We start from the raw sequence: 20,466 nt of genomic DNA, 5'->3' as shown, positions 1-20,466 counted from the left end.
TGACAGAGGACTGCAGATGAAGGAAGAAACCTGAGCCCTGAGCCCACGCGTGGTAGTTCCTTTCCCTTGACATCAGCGTGCTCACTTAAACTTCACAGGAACAATAAGTTTCTTTGGTGTTAAATTGCTGGGAATTGGGATTTTATCTCATAGCATCTTTCATTACCCTAATTACTACAAAGAATACTTTAAAAAAACTTATATCATTAAAAGTATAATAATTCTACTCCAGAAATCTATAAGAAGTAATCCAAAGTACAAAGATTTATGCACAAAGGTGTTCATTGCATATTAATTACAATTGCAGAAAATAATAAAAAGTATCCAACAATAGGCAATGCTTGTTAATATTATTTTTAATAGATATTATAGGCAACGAAATCTATGCATTACTAACTACATGGCTGGCACTGTTTGAATATGCTTTACATGAATCGTCCCAGTCACCCTCAGCCTGTACCTTAGGCCCAGTTATAGCTTATTCTACAGATGATGCAAATCAAAGAATCATAGGTTAAATAATTTCACAAAATCACACAGCTAGTAAAAGCAGGCCTCAAACCCTGGTGTGACTCTAAAGCCTACATTCATAACCACTATTTTATGAAATACAAAAATGCAGACAATTAATTTGGTCAGGACTTACTCCAGGAACAGAGGCTACCATCTGCTTGCTCAGGATTGTTGATTCAGCTAGTTTGGTTCCAGCATCTGCACAAATAAACTAATAAAAAAGAAAGGATAATTATTTTTAAGAGTATTTGGACAGTAATAAGTAATTTGTAATTTTATTAAAATGGCTTAAACTCATTAGTGTTTACTTTCTTGACAGTCCGCCCTGGATACCTCAGTTAATCATGTTAATCGTGACAGTTCATTCCTATCAGCATAGAAATTGCATGAGCATGCAGATTTTACTTTGCCCAGAAAAACCAGGTGGTATTGAAATGGTGCGTTCAATCGTGGAAGAAATAAAAGATGTCAACATTGTCAGAGTTACTCTGGAGTCAATCTATTTATTATCCCCCCACCCTGAGAGGCATTTGAATTCAGGGGTGCTCTATCACTAAGCTACATTCCCACCCTTTTTATTTTAAGACAGGGTCTCACTAAGTTGCTCAGGTTCGCCTCAAACTTGCAATCCTCCTGCCTCAGCTCCCCCCACAAGTCACTCATTCTGTTTATTCTGTAGCACTTTTTGGCAGTTACTATTAGCAAGGTTTCATAGATTTTCATGACGTCTGTCATTACAGTATGTATTCAGAATGAAAATAGAAAGTCAGCTTCAGAGCAAGTGCTCTGCCTATTTCATCCCCTCCAAGGATCCTTGGTGTCTTGTCTTCCTCCCCCCACTTCATTCACATGTCTCCTCTGGGCCGAGAATAACACCAGTCGTGCTCCACATACCCACATGACTTTTTACATGTCCACTGCAAGAGCCATCACATTAGACGGTGGCGACCTAACAGTCTATTTCTCAGCTGGCCACAAGCTTCTCAAGAACCCAGCCTTCAAGTACCTCTCCTCGGCACTAGCTAGTGTCTGGCATCCCAGAGGGGCTCAGCAAGAGTTTAAGAAAGAAGCCAATTAATCAATTCTGACTTGAGATCATACTGAAGATAGATGTGCCAGATTACAATTTAATTTGCTTCCTTACAGATTTTGGCAGGTGTTTCCCACTTAATGTAACATCCAACTATTTACTTATAGTTTTTGGAAAGAAGTTAAACAAGGTCTGAAAAGTTGGCTATGAGTCATTTACTCCTGTTTAATTTTTCTTCCTTGGCCTTTGGCCAGTGACCCTTTGAGATCTGAAGCTGCTATGCAGAGTCCAGAAGCTTTGAAGAAGTTTTGACACCAAGAGCTCTTCCTTGTCATCTATGCAGAAGGCACAGGGAAGCTGGATGGGTCAAGACCACAAGTGCAGCCAGGTAGGCTTCTTCCCTGCAAACTGGGAGGAGTAACACAGACTAGGGTCCCACAGAAAATCTCAGGGAGGCCTGCTGAGGAGCTCTAGAACAAGCGAACAGAAACTAGTATATTGTCTGGCTAAGTAGGGGCCCAAGTCTAAGCACTATTCTTGGGCAGCAGGTTTGGGCTAACAAGGCAAAAGCCTTCTGAGGCCAGGAGCCCTGAGAATTCTTGCATAATGACTAAGAACTGGTCTTCAACTTTGGGATATGTGGTTTTTCATGAAAGGTGTTTAGGTACAGGTAACCAGGCTTGGGGCAGAGGGTAGCAGGCAGAGCTGTCCTGGGAGTTGCATGACAGAACTAGATACCAGATCTCCTCATTAACATTTTGTCATTTTCATTTGTCTCAAATGCTATTACTGAATGTGAGGAATGTATTAGGCCAGCTACTCTGAATCTGGAAAAGAAAGTAGCAGCTGGGATTATCCTGGGAAGCCTAAAAATTTCTATTATCTTATTCAGGTATGCTTATGTCTTTTGACCTAACTTAGATTTATTCTAATGCTGTATAAGGAAAAGTGACTAAATCAGGTTTAAAAACTGTGAAGCTTTTAACTTTGGCCAAAACCTGTAAGTGAAGAAATAAAAAAATAACACTTGATAGAAGGACCAAGTGAAAAGCAGCAGGAGCACCCCAACTTGACCTCCTGACAGATGCTGCATGTTTTCACAGAGACAGTATTTTCCAAAGCTCTCTGAGTCTGCAATTGGAAGCAAATGACTTATACCTAAGTCCAAAATCTTAGTCAGGACACCAGCATTCATTTTAACTAATTTATTTACAACAGAATTGCAACTGCACAGCTAAGAGAGGCTACAGGGAAGACAGAGTACACCTAATGCATGAGGTATGGGGTGCTTAGAGTTGTTCCTTTATGTATGGTTCAAAGTCTGGGCCCCCCAATGGGTGCTTGCATGTCTGGTGGCCCTTGATGGCAAGACAGGATCTGCAAAGAAGTAAAACATTCAAGCACCATTGTGTGCCTTCAGCAGGCACCTTTACCACCTGCCACTCTCAGTAAACCAGACTGAGGACAGTGTGAGCTCCTCAACAGCATGTAAGCAGTCACCACCTGTCAGATCTGTGATGACTTGTGCAAGTCCAAATCAATCAAAAATTACCCTAAAGTAATGGAGGTGCCTCAAAGAGCCCAGCATATGAATGTCTTTACTTCATTATGGCTGCCAACCACAACTGTAAAGAACTCCACCAGATCTGCACAGAACTGCTCCAAGTATAAAGATATGACTAAATAAAATCAGAGTGGGGAATGATAATTGCTGTAGAAAGAAGAATTCCATACTTTCAGAGAGAGAGAAATATGACACTGAAATATGCACTCCTCCAGGAGTACAAAAGAACACAAAAGAAACATGATATCCATTATGTGTCATTACTAAATTCATTATCAAAATGATACCCAAAATAGTATCTCCACCTCTCATCCCAGAGAGTGATTAGATTATGATGAACCTAACTGATATGAACAACTCCACTCAGCAGTGACTGTGAATTAGAGACAACAGCCGTGCCACTGCCATTTCTTTGTCATCCAGCCCACAATCAATCTATTTTTAAAAGAAAACCTTTTACCAACATGACTTCTCATAACTTGAATATGCAGGTATATCCCACAGAATGGGAGTGGTACATGCAAATTAGCAGAATATCTACTCTTGAACCATAAAAGAGCTGAGGGAAATTCATTTTGACTTGAACTTAGTTTTTATGATGACTTTCAGTGGATTATTGCTCTATTATGAATGCTTTCCTTTAATCCATCTCAAGAACAATTAGAATAATCTCTCACACATCAAATATCTATAGCAAACCAGCAGAAGACAAATGTTTAAGCCAAGGCAAAAATGTTACTAGATTTGAATTAAAAAATAACATGACAGTCCATCTGTCCCAAGTATAGATGGAGAAATGTGGCTTAGTGGTTGACAATTTTAGATTCTGAAAAGGGTCACTTTTTTTTCTATTTGTCAAATTACTTCCTGTCTGGGTGCCTCTTTTTCTTTGGGGGGGGGGAATTCCACTTGAGAATTTAAGATTACCTGACTTCACTGAAAGAAATATAACAGCAACAGCAAACAAATAATAACAGACAACCACAAGGAGAGGCTGGGCAATCTCCCCTGATGTCAGGCCCAGGCAGACTTGGTGGGAATTAAAAATCAGACTGGTGGCTGGGATATAGCTTGGCTTAGTTGGTAGAGTGCTTGCCTTGCATGCACAAGGCCCTGGGTTCAATCCTCAGCACCAAAAAAAAAAAAAAAAAAAAAAAAGCAGACTGGTGGTACCTGTTACTGCCTTGGACTGTTTAGATTTGGTAACCCCACGTTCCTTGGGCAAGAGTTCCAGTGTCCTCTGAGGGGTTTCTTGTACTGCTAGAGTGTCTGGTAAACCACAAAGGTATGGCCTGCCTGAGAAGACCGTAAGGTTCCACCTCAGTAAAGTACCCGTCTACTAAGGTACGAATTAGAGAAGTAGATGAAACAAACAGTGGTTCCTCACAGGGTAAAAGGGTCACTGGTGAGCCCAAGGCTGGGACAACTGAGTCTTCTCAGTGATGGAACCAGTGCTCATGGGGTTCACTGGGGTAGTTTTCCTCCCAATTATTCTTTTCTTTTCTGTTTTCCAAGGGCATTTTCAGCTGAACAGACATGCCTCTACTGCCTTCAGACTGGCCACTGATGATCCATGAAGAAAGTCTGGTTTCTCGGGAACCATTCTGTCTGTGCTGTAAGCCTGGTTGTCCAGGTGCCAGAAACTGACAGTGCCCATCAGGAAAGAGAACGCTTCCCTTGAGTCCAGCCTAGAGCCTCCAGCCTAAGAGGAGCTGTGGGAGAGCAGGCTGCCACCTCCATCATCCTCCTGAGAATAGTATGAGGGTCCAGGCCATCAAGGACAAGAAAAAAGCAACTAGGAAACTCACAGAAAGATGCTCTGGTCATGAAGAGGGATAAAGGTGCTCCTCCCTTACCCCATGGAGGACTCCATAATTTGTGCAGAAGCCCTGGGTGGGAAAGGGAACTACTCTGTTCTCAGGGTATGCCTCCCTTTCATTCTCTCATTAATAATGGAGATGATTTACTCTAAGAGGTTGTAAAAGAAGAATGTGTTACTTCAAAATGGTATGATTTTTAACTTTTTTTTGCCATAAAAGGATGAAACATTATTCAAAAAGTTGTACATCATGGGCAGAAACTTAAAATGTCTTCAAAACACTTCTCCAATCTGAATAATTTTACAACTTGACTTTTTAAATTTCACAATTCAATGACTGTGTGTGTGCGCACATACATATTTAAGATAAAAGTGTTACATTTGAAACAGAAGGTGAAATTCATAAAATACACTTAGAAATGTCTACTTTTTGCTTTCTTTCTTCCTAAAGCTAATTTGTTTTTGTTATTTATTCACCTAATTGTGATGCAATAATCACTGTTTTCATAGTTTCCTTAAGCATTAAGTAATTTAAACTGCCAGTGTTCTTTTGCTATTTAGTGACAAGTGCTTATTATGGTTGACTAACGTACTTCATAGAAATCCAGCCCCTAGCAGTTACTGTGTGGGATGCCAGACCCCAAGGAGATCAGCCACACAGAACTGCTTTGCTCAAGACTGAGGTCTACAGGAAAGCACCCTCAGGGCCCCGAAACCTAGTTTTGTTTTGGGTGCACATCCACCACTGAAATGCCATTAGCACTTGCAGACACTACCAATGCTACCCTTAAATCCCTCCTGGGCTATTTCACTAAAGCCTGTGCACCTGCCCCTCCTCCAGGGGAGAACCTGTTCATCTTTAAGGTCAGCTTTACTTGTACTCAAAGATAGTGCTACTGAGGTTATGTGAGTAGGAGTGGCTGCTGGTAACAACCTGCTGGGAGAAATACAGTCTGTCTCCTTAGGAGCACAGATACTTTCTGATTGTGTCCTTGCTTCTGTCTTCCTCCTGGGCTATACAATGAAAGTGGTATACATTGAAAGAACACCAACTTTTTACTAAATCTCAGGTTTATGAGAAAAACTCAATTCTGGTCCTAATGATTAGTGTATAGTGGGAAAGTCAGGGAACCATGCAGGGGATATCCCATGGTAAATGACAAGTGTGGTTCTCCTCTTCTCTACCAGGTAAACTTGAACTTCTGTGTGTCCTTCAACGTCCACATGGTCCCTTTTTGACACCAATTTCTAACTAAACACATGTCTCTTATACCTATACACTATGTTTAAAGTTTTGGTTACATATCAACTTCACCTACTAGAGTCTAAACTCCTGGAGGGAAAGGACCTCATATGGCACATCTGTCTCTTCCCCATCATCCTGCAATAGCACCTGCATGTTTCAAGATTCATAATGGCTTAACATAAAATAGACGTTCAATTAATCAATTAAATGTTCTCTTTGTCTTTATCTCTCCACATCTTAGCTCTCTTTCTAGTTCCTTGATGCGAAGCTCCCAATTTCCTTCAGGCATTTAACCTCTAACTGGCAGGCCCAGACTCTGGAACTGGCCTTAATGCTAATCCAGGGAGAATGGAAACCGCTGTGATTTGGCTAGTGAGCACTTTGTGCAATGGCCATCTGAATGATACCCTGATCCACTGCAACTCATGGCTTTAAGTTCAGCCTCAGCTCCTGGAGTGGAGGCAGGGGCCCAGTTTACTAGATGCCTGTGGACTCCTCTAACGCTACCGGCCTGCTTGTGCTCAGTTCCATCCTCATGTCATTGTCCCTAAATTTACCCTAACTTCCTGCCTCTGTCTCCCCTATTGTTTGAAGCCAGTCAAGCTCTGGGCCAAACCCCAACTTCAGGCCCAAAAAAAAAATTTGTCTGCACCCACTAATCCTTTGTGACCCAACTCAAATGCCACTTCTTCTGAAGTCCTCCCTGATTTCATACCATATAAGATGGGATCACTCCTGCTCTCAAATTCCCCACAAACTGTTTACCTCTCTCTCTTATGGCACCCGTCACAGCCTGTCTCAGGTGATCAAAATCTGTCTGCTTGTCTAGATGCTGAGTTAAGGTCACTGAGGATGCATGTGTCCTCAAAGCAACACCCAAAAGCATGATGACAGCTGATTCTCCAGAGTCTGCCTCAGTGATCTTTCGATAGCTGATTTACACCCACCTACACCTTGACTGGACCAGCACATCCTGTTATTTACAGTATCTGGCCTGGCTCACCTCACCTTCCAGAACATTCACTGACTCAGCCACACTGAGCAGACTCTGTGATCACTCTGGAGCCTGCTGCCCCATGTTTTGCTTCGTTTGGCCTATCTCCGCTCTGGTGAGGGAGCTCCCCCTCCAACCTACTGGATTACAAATTTCTCGAGGATAGAAACTATCACCTCATTCTTCTTTTTGTCCCTAACAGAACCAGTTCCTCACTAGGGTCAAAACTAATGCTTCTTTTTTTTTTCTTTTTAAGCCAGTGGAAGTGCTGAGTGCATCATATTTATTAGAACTTCGGCTCATATACAATATATTATTTCTCATCTCTGAACAAAGGCACCTGGCACTTATGCATCTGCCCCTCATCTCTTAATCTTTCCAAGTATGCATGGACCCCATAAAGCATTTTACAAACACAGCATAAGCCTACCTGGACAAGCAGAAGGAGGTTTGTATCTGGCAAAGGAGATTTGAGCTTCAGGGCCTGTAGAAGTTCTAGAACAACACTACGAGATAAGTAGAATTTATCCCGTTCCTGGAAAAACACAAAACAGCAAAGGTAAGTGATTTTAAAATGTAGTTAGAGTAGATATATGTCAAAGAGCTTCCCAAAATTCCAAGATCAGAAATAAGAATATTTTAAAAAGCACAGCTGTGCTGAAGAAATCAAATTAAAGCAAGAAAGAAAAAAGGCATTTTTGCATGCATAATGAGTTTACTGAAGCAATAAGGACACATAATTTAATGGGTATGAAGTGATAGACTGTTTCTTAAATATAAAACCATAGGATTTAGTACTCAGTCTTAAGAAATAGATTCCAAAAACTGCAACAATTAAACAAATCTAAAGTATTTTTCAATACAAAATGAGTTAGAGAGAAACTCATGTAACTGTTTAAAAAGTTCCATATTTTCTCCAAGGAACTCATTTTTAAAGTGGACTATTTCAAGCATACAGAAAAAGAAAGAGAATGGAATATGTCGTATACCTACCCGCATCTTGCCAAACAGTATCATTTGCTTTATTTAATTTAGCCTTTTCAAAATGATAAATGAAACATTACAGAAACAGTTGAATATATCTATAGAGTACCCTTCTTTTTCTTCCTCCCTTCTTCAAAGTAGGCACCATTCTGAATCTGTTGCTTAATCTTTCATGTATGTTTTCACACTTTGACTATATACATACCTCCATTAGAACATAGAATATTGTTCCATTTTTTAAAAAACTTTCTACAATGGCATCATATTGTGCATAATGGTGACTTCACTACATAAGTTTTTTTTAAGAGAGAGAGAAAGAATTTTTTAATATTTATTTTTTAGTTTTTGGTGGACATAACATCTTTATTTTATTTTTATGTGGTGCTGAGGATCAAACCCAGCGACCCGCGCATGCCAAGCAAGTGCGCTACCACTTGAGCCACATCCCCAGCCCACTACATAAGTTTTAAAAATAATCCCTACTAATAGACATAGCTCTCAACTCAGCAGCTTAATAACATTTTTATTGTATGAATATAGCAATATTCATCAATCAGTCCTGCTGTTGATAGCACATTGGATGGATTTTAATTTTATAAATCTTTTTTATTGTCAAGTATAACACACATGCAGAAAAGTACATAAAATATAAGCATACAGTTAAGTGGATCAAGATGGATTGAACACTCATGTAATTGCCACCCAGAGATGAAAACAGCACGTTGCAATTCCCTTTCAAGGGCCTGGGAGTCCTTCCTTGATCCTTCCATAAGTAAGTAATAGAGTTCCTGTGGGTCTGTGTTCAGGATCTTTCCCCGCTATTCACTTTCACTCACATCTTGCCTCCTTGTATGTCTGTTATTGTTGACTGTATGCTGGATGCTCCATTTAAAAATTATTCGTAGAAATAACTTGCAGCTAAAATGTTACCTTCCTTCCAAGAGCTTTCAGTTTGCTTTTTGCCAGGTGCATGGCAAATCACGGTTACCTTCATCTACATACAGGCTTGTAATATCTTACCTTGGGTTTGACACTAAGCTGTGCCCACTGAAGACAAGTATACTTCTAAATTATCTGTACTTTGTGGTCCCAAGCAAAGATGTGTGGGTTGAGGGATATGGTATCAGGGTTCCCACTCTTGTTATGTCCCCCAACTGACTTTCTTCTCCCTAGCCTCACACAGCTTCCAAAATTGCAACTGAGCCTCTCAACCAGATCTTTTAGATCAACAAACACCCACAGGGCAAAACTGACCTTCAGTGTGAGGCTTGCAACCCTGTGTTTCAGTGTTCTCCGAGATCCTGGCCTCACAATTCCTCTGTATGTGATTAGAATTTTGATAGTTTTAAGAAGTTTAAATGAAAATGTGTGCTTTTAAAAAAACTTTTTTAACGTTAAATGGGAAGATAGGTGCAAATTTCCTAGCTCATCATTAAAATTACAGATTATTCTGAAAGAACTATCTTTATTAATTGGTTCTTGTCCTTGAAAATAGGATCTCTCCATTTATTCAACATTCTTCAATAAAATTTTCTGGTTGTCTCATTCTTGCACATTCTTGTTAGATTTTTTTTTTGTTGCCACAACAAATGAAATTTAAAGTACATTTTTATAATCACATGTGGCTTAACATTAAAATGGGTCATTTCTGGGTATTCATTTGTATCTAGCATCCTTTATGAACTCTGTTGTAAATTCTAAAAAGGTGTCTATAGATTCTCTTTGGTCCATTTGCAATCACATCACCTAGGGAAAATGAGAGTTGTATTTTTCCTGTCTAAGTCTTATACTTAAGTTATTTTTCCTTTCTTGCTTAACAAAGTAGCACTATGATGAACAGAAGCAATGATATTAGCATCCTTGACTTATGATTTTAAGGGGATTGGTGGCACTTCACCATTAAAATAAGGCTTGCTAGAGGTTTCTGGTAGACCTCCTTTTATTAAGTTAAGGAAGTTCCCTTCAATTGCTACTTTGATAAGACTATATGATAAATGAATATGGAATTATAAAAAGTGCTTTTCTTGCATCTGCTAAAAAATTGCCAAAAGTTTTCTCCTTTAATCTGGCACTATGTGACATTAATAGATATTCTAATATTTAAACCATTTTTGTACTTCAGGAAAATCCCAACTGGGTCATGATGTTCTATTTTTAATGCATTGATTGCTGTTATTCATTCTATTTTTTGCATGTATGAAAAGATATTGGCCTATAATTTTCCTTTCCCCTATTGCCCTTGTATGACTGGTATCAAGATTCTACTGTTCTCATAAAAAGAGTTGGGAAGTGAAATATTCCCTCTTTTCCACTTCATTAATTTGTGTGAAGCAGGGATAAGCCTATTCCCACATTTTGACAGAAAGTGTCTCTGAGGCTGTAATAGTATTTTTGGACAGGTTTTTAACTATTGAATGCATTTTTTACTTATTTAAAACTAGTTAGTTTTTTCTTTTTCCAGATTATCACACATTACATTTTTCTAGAAAGCTGTCCCTCATGTCAAGGATTTTAAATGTACTGGAATAAGCATAAAGCTGGTCATTTCTGAATCTCCATTAAGTCTACAGTTATTTTCCCTTTTTCATTGCTACCTATATCTTTTATCTATTTTTCTGATCAATCTTGCCAAAGGTTTGCTCACTTTATTAGTCTAATCAAAGAGCCACTTTTTAGTTGTATTGGCACTCTATTATATCTATGTTTTTAATGTTATTGATTTTTGCTCTATCTTCCATCATTTGTTTCCTTAAATTTTCGGTGATTACCCTGTTATTATAACTTAAGCTGACTTGTTTAGTTCATTTAGCTTTTCTTTCTCTTTTTGTTTTTTTCAGTAAAAAGTGCTTAAAACAAAATTTCTCTTAAATATCTCTGCGGCTATATCTGTCAAATTTTGAAAAGGGAATATTTTCATACTTGTTTAGTATTAAATACTTCTATAAATTTTCTTATAATATTTCCTATGTTCTTTGCCTTATTTACAAGAATTTTTTTTTAGAGAGAGAGAGAGAATTTTTAAATATTTATTTATTTTTTTTAGTTTTCGGTGGACACAACATCTTTATTTTATTTTTATGTGGTGCTGAGGATGGAACCCCAGCACCCCGTGCATGCCAGGTGAGCACACTACCGCTTGAGCCACATCCCCAGCCCTACAAGTATTTTTTATTTCCAAATATAGCAAATCTCAGACGCCAATAACCCATATAGCATCTTTGTATGAATTGAAAACACACACACACACACACACACACACACACACAAATACATGATTACAAAGCCTGAACAACCATCTGAGTTTTCAGGACTTTGGCAGTCAACAGCCCTGACTGTATATGTACACATCTACTCTCACCCAATCACACTCACCCTCAAGACCACACACTCTCCAACCCCAGCAAGTAAGGGACTGCACCAAAATCTGATGGGGACACAGGATATAGACATCTGAGAACAAGGAACAGTCAATAGAAGACTCTTAAAGGCACCTAGGGTATAGCTGGGACAGAGCACAGCCATATATATACCAGTGATGTATACATGTATATACTACTCCATGTTTGAAGGCTTGTGAGCTGATGTGGCTTTTATGTGTGTGTGTGTGTGTGTGTGGTGGGGTGCTCTCCCAGCTGCTTTAGGATTTAACCAGGGAGTCCCAAATCTCTACACCTCCCTCAATACTCAATAAAATTTATATATGTATGTTGTGCATAGTGCCTCTATAGATGTGGAGGCTTTATTCAAACTACTTCTGAACATCTACATGAAGAGATGGTTTAGTTATCGATTTACAATTTAATTGAACTATGATGGAAAACTTGGTCTCCTTGAAACCTACTCTCCAATATGTTTTATAACCCTGAGTTGGATCCCCAGTTCCACAAAAACAACCCCCTGCCCCAAAGAAAAATAGTCTGTTACCTATTCTGTGTTTTAAAAATTTCTAAATTTAAAAAATATTGTTTTCAACTCGTGGATTCAAAACTCTTTACATGTCCATTGGATCCAATTTACTCACTGTGTCATTCAAATCAACTCTGGACATTTGTTTCTTATCTGCTTGATCTTTCAGTTCTGAATTCTAAAATCTCAAACTATGTGAATTTGTCAATTCCTCTTTATAATCCTAATTTTTGTTTTAGTATATTTTGAGGCTGTTATTAGCTCTACAGAGTTTTACACATTTTCACATCTTATCACATTTTCCTGAAGAATTGTTCCTTTAGTCAATATATACTGACTTCATAATGTTTTTAACTTAAAGTCAGATTACTGACTTTAGCTTTCTTTTCATTAGTATTTACCTAGTGTATTTTTTTACTCTTTATCTTTCAAACATTCTGAGTGTCATTAGATGTGTCTTTCATAAAAAAACATATAGGTCTATTTTTATAATGCAATCTGACAATCCCTACTGATTCTAGCAAACATATTTGATTAAATATTTGGAATTTATTTTTATCCTCTTAATTTCTTATTATAACTTGTTCTGTGATTGTCTTTTGTCTTGAGTGAGTTTTATATCTAATTTATCTTCTATTTGTTTGGAACTAACACATTATGTTTCAGAGTTTATACTTAAAACATTTACATATATTCCTTTCTTTTTTCCTTTTTGTTTTTGCACTGGGAATTGAACCCAGGGGTATTTTACACTGAACTACACCCACAGTGCTTTTTAATCTTTTATTTTGAGAAAAATTGCCAATGTCTTGGACCTGTGATCCTCCTGCTTCAATCTCCAGAGTTGCTGGGATTAGGGATATGCACCACCACACCTTGCTATATGTATTCTTAAGAATTTAAAGTTATTTATCATCTCTGCCCTTCTTGTGAATAATACACAGGATGCTTGGGCTTCTATTCCCAACTACAAACATTGCTCATGCGCATGTACATGCACATGTGCGCGCACACACACACACACACACACACACACACACTTCTCATAAGCTCTCATATCCAGTATTTTCATGTCATTTTTGTTTTTATAGTTATCTGATTAACATTATTATTATTATTATTATTATTATTATTATTATTATTGCTGCTTTATATTTTCAATGATCACTTGCATTTCTACACTTCACCAACTTCTTTGGTAAACTGCATTCATACATTTTACTTCTTCCATTTTAGTTCAATTTTCTTCTTACTGTAATATATCTCATAGGTATTATTTCCATAAATTCTACTAGAACATTTCTTATCTTCCTGATGGCATATTTATATATTCTTTACTCCAGAAGGATATTGTAGCTGGTAGAGAACTTAAGGAGAACAGTTCTTTTTTTACCATTTGGAACACATTTTTCCATTGTCTTTGGGCTTCCATTGTGCTATTATAAAGTTTGTTGTCAGTCTATCTTTAGTGTCTTCTCTTGGTTGCTGTTAAAATAGTTTCTTTGTCTTGGTTTTTATGTCAAATTATACCTATTCATATAAATTATGACATAAGCAGGTAACACTTCAGTTTATTTGTAATCATTTTAGGGCTCCTTGTGCTTCCTGAATCAGAAAATTAATGATTTCTATTAACGTTGCAATTGATAAAATGCCTATTTTGCATCTTTGAAACACTTATTAGATATATGTTAGAACTTCTCTTTATATCCTTCATCTTTTTATTGCACTTTGTTACATTGTATGTGATTTCTTCAGGTCTAGTTTCCATTGCACTAATTCTCTCTTTAGCTATGTTTAATTCAATGTTTATACTGTCAATGATCACTTAGATTCCACACTTGGAATGTGATTTTTTTCTCATGTAAGTGACTGATTTTCATTTCTAGACTTTCTATTTTATTCTAATCAGTCTTTTTTGTGATGACTATATTTCTTCCTGCATTTTTTCTTATCTTTTATATACTTGGCATAAAGCATGATTTTATAATCTTTGTCTTGTTTTCAAATTGGTCATTCTTGGAGGAGACAACTTGCTATTTATTGACTTTGTTAATCTAGCTTGTAGTAGGTTATTTCTTCAATTTGGAGAGAGTTAATTTTAAGTTCTGAGCTCATGTTTTTGCCTTTTTCATTCTTATAAAATTAACTAAACCTTTTAAGTCATGTTTATTACATTTTTATCAGAATTCTGTATTCTAAGTGAGATAGTTTCCAGGTTATCTGGACTGCCATGTTGCCGGAAAAGGAAGTCTCCTAAGCTCTTGCTTTTCCATGCTTTTTCTTTTAATTATGTAAGTAGATACTGCTGTTTTTAAACTGTTTCTTACAGTTTCTCATTATCTTTGAAGAAAGTAGGACACTCTTGATTAATACTATCTATAAATAACAATCATGTTGTGTTGGAGAAATGAGGAAGGATAGATGACAACAGGTAGTGAAATGTCATTAAAATTATGATGGATTATGAAGGTATATAATGTATAATAGCATTCAAAATCACAAATATCTCAAATTTGTAATGCTGGGAAGTTAATACTTATAGTAATCAATACTTATAGTGCCCATCACATGACGAACAAACTCATTGTGAGTCTTCCTCTCTAAAACAGGTAGAATTTAAACAAATTAAATATAAAGACAATTAAGAATTAGAATGGATTCTAAAAATAAAACATCTTTTTGTTGTAGTTTTACTTTTTTAAAGTGAAATAAAGGGGGAGAGATATTTTTTTAAGAAAAATTTAAAAGAATTTAAAAATGCTGATTCTCTTAATAGAAAATATATTGCTCCAGGCAGGGTAATAAATAGTTTATAATCAGGCCAAAGAGAAGATTATTATGGAATATTTAATGTGGCAGAATGGACACAAGTTGGTAGGAAAGAAGACAAGGGCGTTTGAAATAGAATGAAAGCCTTGTTATAAAATTAGATTTTTATGAAGAAAATAAAGGGTTCATAGTCTTGGTGACATGAATAAAGGGGCATTCTGAGTGTTTAAGCAGAAACAACAGAAACAGAGACCCCATTGAAAAGACATTTGGAAAATTTGGAGATCAAGAGGGTAATATTCGCACACTGTCCTAAGAACAAAAATGCTCCAAGTTTTCCTGGCCTTCTGCTTTTCCATCAGGACAGCATGTGCCGGTTCCGATAAGGCTGCTGTACCAACTGGGCAATCGGTATTTTTCCACTTTCTCAGCTGTGGGGAGGGGGGTGCTAAAGATAATTCAATAGAGGAACCATGATTAGGACAAGATGACAAAAGATGAGATTTGAATCTCAGAGGTCATGAACCCAGAACTGGGAGAAAGACAAATGATGAGCCTTAAGGTGCTTCACAGGCTTCTACAAATGACCATCTGGTGTTGTTCCACTCTGGGTATAAAAATGATATGTAGTGATGACTCACCCACTAACCGTGGGATGGTGACCTTGAAAAGGACCTTAAAAGATCATTAAGACAATTAATATCCCTCACTGAAAGTACCTCTTCTAAACCACGACACTCAATTCTCCAAATCTGTATATTTTAGAAATATTTGTGTATATTGTTTTTTAAAGTGTTTTCTTCCAATACTATTTATCAGACTTTAGAAGAACTATTAATTTTTAAGGTATTAAAGCAAGTAAATAACAGGGATTTGACACTGATTAGAAAGACTATATTTCTGCCAGTTTCCAGTTTCACGGGAACACACACATGCAGCCTTACCTTAGTGAAAGCTCGATAACATAAGCCACACAGTTCCACCAGGTAGGCCAGAGTGAAGACAGCATTCTGAATTACAAAGCTGAGCAGTTTTGAAAATGGTTCCAACAAACTCTGCAATGAGATTGGGGCCAAATAAAATGTCTGTCTGTTTCCTTCATAAAGAAAACCATTAAAGTATTATTATATTTTAATGGAATTATTCTTTTTTATTTAAAATCACTGCCAGGTGGCCACCGTAGCAACCCTGGTGGTCTAATTAAAGTATAACTACACCTTTAACCAGTGACTCAAAGAGCATGATTTTATTGTTCAAAAACTTCATTTTTCCACATGGCATCATTTACAAACCATCTGACCATCACTCTACCACCCTGTTCACCCATCGAGGTCTGCTTTAGGATTTTCTACTCTATCCTCAGAACCTCTAAGTATCTGGTTCTTCAGATTCAGATCCTCCAGAAGCCTGTCTCCACAGTTCAGTAGTGCAAACCACTCTGTCATATAAGAACCCAAGTATAATTAGCTTGGATAGAAACCCTTCCTCAGCTCCCTGCCAAGGAAGACTTTGTTCATTTGGTTTCTTCATCTGAATCCCATCCACAAAGGGCCAGTTCTAATTTCTTAGTACACTTTATTAAGTTCTTTAGGAACATTTTCTGAGTACCTACTGAGTGTTAGGCAGAGCTCATTGCTTTCATACAGTTTATCACATTCAAATTTCTTAACTATCCTGGGAAACAGCATGTTAGTTAATGACACAGCTCTAGAATCTGATTTAAGTGTGTTCAAACTAGTTCTGCTGACATTAAATAAGCGATCTAACCTGTCTGAGACTTAGTTTTCTCCTTCTCTAAAAGTGGAAAAATAATAGACTACACACATTAGGGTTGTTGTGAGAATTACAGGAGATAATGTATGCAAAGAACTTGGCAACAGTAAGCTCTCCATGGATGCTAGCTACAATCTTCATTATGAACCCTCTGAAGCTCTAGTATCACTCTGTGTTCACAGCAGAATCAGTTACGTACACAACTAACTTCCCTAAGGCCATACAGCTATGGAATGGGATTCAACTCCAAATTCCAGGGCAATTTTCCAGAGGTTTAACTGCTCTGCAGAGAAGTCAGAGTTTTAACTAGACTCCCAAAGACTTCCATGCCATGATTTTCACTACTTCTCAACCACTGTAGTCTGGAGTGTCTGGATTATAAAAGTAATACATGTTTAATGTAAAACACAGGATATGTAGGAAAGTACTCATGAAGAAATAAAAGTCATGCATACTACTACTTCATGTTTTTTTGTTATATTTCCCTTCTTCATTGTTTGCCAGTTTAGTTAGCTGAATTTTCACATAAGATCAAATATGTTTATAATATAATATTTTTATTAGCTTAATAACATTAAGAATTTCCAGTGCCACTTAATTCTTATAACCCATTCATTTTAATAGCCACAAAGTCAAATTTTCTATAAGTAATACCCTAATAAATATATTTCAGCATAAAATTTTTATTATCATTTTCTTCCTTAGAATAGATTCCTAGAAAAGGAAACACTAAATCAATGATATGTGCATTTTTGAGGTTTTTTTTCTTCCTTATTGATACAAAACTGAATGCCCTACATGTTAGTTGCTCCTGAACATAAGAATTGTCTTTCATTTATTTGTACTCCCCAGAGAAACTATTGTGTTTTACAAGTAGGGAATCCTACACTTTTTGAAACAGTGCTGTTGGTCCAGCATTCTTTGTTCAAATGCTACTGATTTGAAACCCTGACAGCGGAGGGTGGGGATAGGAATACCTCTCAAGTTGACACATAAGCACTCTCATTGGTCAAAAAGAGAAACTCCAATTCAAAGTTATAAAGAAAATTGCTCTTATACCTAGAAAACCAGCATGATGATGGAACAACAGAAAAATAGGACCCAAAGAACCTATGTTGAAGTTTCAAATATTCTAGGAACCAGCTGTGTGACCTTAGCCAAGACACTTCAACTCTCTGAGACTGTTTCCTTATCTATAAATGAGTAGATTGAACCAAATTATCTCTTTGCAACTTTCCAGCATAAACTTTCTAGCTTTGTCTATAAAAGCACAGTCTAGGTAAACAGTTGCAGAAAACATGCACTATTGGTATATTAAGTAGTAATTACAAACTATTGCAAATCAAACTATATCACCACTGAATATAATGCAATTCACAATGTAGCAGGGATACAGAAAGAGATACAGTACTGGAGTCCATGAAGCTCATGGTCTCCCTGGGGAGGCTTTGAGACTATCAAGTGCTAACACAGCTCAGTCACGTGCTGTGGGAGCTGATACAGGACACAGATGTTACTAATAATATGAGCATTTTAAAAAATTTAAATGGGACCTTGAAGAATGAGTTCATCTCACTAGAGAGTACAAAGAATTTCAGGAAAAGAAAAGGTCTAAGCAAAGGCAAAGAGGGTATGAAATGAAATAAGACTACATGGAACGCACTGAGCCCGCGGCCTGACACTTGGTAAGAGTTCAACAAATGGCGTTGTTGCCTTGAGGAGGATAACGATGCTGACTCACAGGAGCACAAGCGGCAGTGGTGGACAATCAAGCAGAGAATAAGCTGGAAAGTAGGCTGGTGAGTAATGAGGTAAACTTTTGTGTGCCATGCTAAGGATTTCCAACACTATCCTGAAAGAAATCAAGCACTGTCCAAGATTTTTAAGGAAGGAACCAACATGATGCGCTGTTCAGAAGGATCACCTCATTAGTCTATGGAGAAGGGGTTGGTAGGCATAGCCTAGGCCTTGGGAACCTACTACACATGGTGACCTTATGTTGTATTAGCCAATGACCTGGTGTGAGGAAAGGAACGGATGCTGAATGTCAGGACTGTGTCTTCTGTGTTGCTATGCACCTGTCTTTTTAGGTTAAAAAATGACCAAAAAAACAACTGGCTATATTTTTCTGAAGCATACGTACCCTTGTGGCATTGGTAGAGGGTATCTTCAAGAGGCATATCATAATTCTCAAACTGGAATCTAAAGAACACTGTGAATAAACATGAAGAAAGAATTCAGTTCCTTTAACATATCTTTTGTACATCGTATTTCTTATATTTATTTTTGTAAAAAGAAAAATCTGAAATATAACTACCTCTGTTCAGTTTCCCATGCCATATATTCATGTTGAAAACAATTATTTTAGGTTAAAATATTTTAATGAAACAATTAAAATAAGTAAATAATTAAACACAGCTTCTAAACTATTTTTCAAAGACACAGCTCTAGAATTTAATCTTACAGAAAGTTGCACAGAGAATCAGATAGCCAGCTGGATAAATGGACACGCAGGTGGACAAGAGGACATTACATAAATCCAATTCTAAAGAGATAATTCAAATTTGTAAACGGCCATGTTAGAAATAGAACAAAATAAAACTTATTTAAGAATGATTAGTCCAAATAAGAAATAGTTTCACCTTCACTTTCTCTGCCATGAAAAGACATGAAAAAAGTCTGAGGGAAAGTATTAAAATTTTTATAAGGGAAAAATTACACTTTCAAATTTATTAGAGTTCCATTTTGGCAAAACTTCACATCAAAATGTACTTTTCAAATTGAGTTTACTGGGACTTGGGGGAAATGTTACAGCAAGAATAAACAACGAGCGGGGCATGGTGACCCATGCCTACAATCCCAGTAGCTGTGGAGGCTGAGGCAGGAGGATCACAAGTTCAAAGCCAGCCTTAGCAACTTACTGAGACACTGATGCACACTAGACGTTGAGACCCACTTTTCTAAACTGGTGAAACCATGTGTTTTTCAAAGGCTTATAATTTCCTCAGAGATGAAAAACAAAACAGAAGCAGTGCCCAGATCCGACCTAGCAGGGGAAATTCTTACATAAATACTGAAAGCATCCCACAAGTACTTTCTAAAGGAACTGCTGGCCTGTTTAATGTGCTCAATACCCATCACGGTTGATGTGAAATTTACTTAATTTAAACCAGGGGCTGAAAACTGGCTACTCATGAGGCCCTCCCAGTGATTTAAAAATCAGGAAATGTCATCCTAGAAAAGATGGGAAAATCCACAACATGACACCTCATTTCTCATATAACTACTGGGGTAGCAGTTGACCCCAGCAGAAGGACTGGTACATTACAATTTTTAAGAGTCTGGTCCCAATTCTTATTATTATCTTAGATCATTCCACTTTAGTCATTTAACTTGTAGGCAGGGTCCCTATGGGCAGAGCTGATTATCACAAATTAGGCATTTCAGTAATTTATAGCTGGCAATACTTCCAACTGATCAGTGTTCAAGTTAAATATTTTGACTATCATATCTGCACCTGGTCATTCGAATTTGTCATACCTGCTGCACTCTTCTTAGAGTATGTGGCTTATTAGCAATAAATGACCCTGAATAACTCTGGTCTAAAGGAGGTTCTATGTGGCTAAGTTAAAACGCATACCCTTGATTTGTTTATGCATGTATGTACAGTAGTTATATACAGACATACTTTCAAAGTACTAATCCTCCTTGCTTGGATTTATTTAGCTACTCCAGATTTGTGGGTAAACAAGGATCACAGAATGAAAGAAGTAAAGATCCTTCCTGTGTATCCCTGTTTTGCAAAGAAACTTCAAACTCAAAGCACACAGAAAAATTTAAGGGGCCCTGACTCATCATCCTTACA

General features: G+C 37.3%; 1 protein-coding gene across 5 annotated transcripts in view; it reads right to left on the bottom strand.

Moving 5' to 3' along the window:
* UNC79 (unc-79 homolog, NALCN channel complex subunit) overlaps positions 1-20,466 on the bottom strand; it is a gene marked incomplete at both ends in the record, with an annotated part of 264,901 nt that overhangs the window by 32,021 nt on the left and 212,414 nt on the right. For all 5 annotated transcript variants that reach the window (XM_081289012.1, XM_081289013.1, XM_081289015.1 and 2 more), the window contains 4 exons: positions 647-724; positions 7,597-7,701; positions 15,773-15,883; positions 18,745-18,813. In XM_081289012.1, the coding sequence (XP_081145138.1) occupies positions 647-724; positions 7,597-7,701; positions 15,773-15,883; positions 18,745-18,813 (363 nt within the window). The remainder of the gene's footprint in view (positions 1-646; positions 725-7,596; positions 7,702-15,772; positions 15,884-18,744; positions 18,814-20,466) is intronic.

Source organism: Spermophilus citellus (genome assembly GCF_964194105.1).
Source record: "Spermophilus citellus genome assembly, chromosome: 4".
NCBI lineage: Eukaryota > Metazoa > Chordata > Mammalia > Rodentia > Sciuridae > Spermophilus > Spermophilus citellus.
Note: the sequence above shows the minus strand (reverse complement) of the source record. Positions and strands in the feature narration are given on the sequence as shown.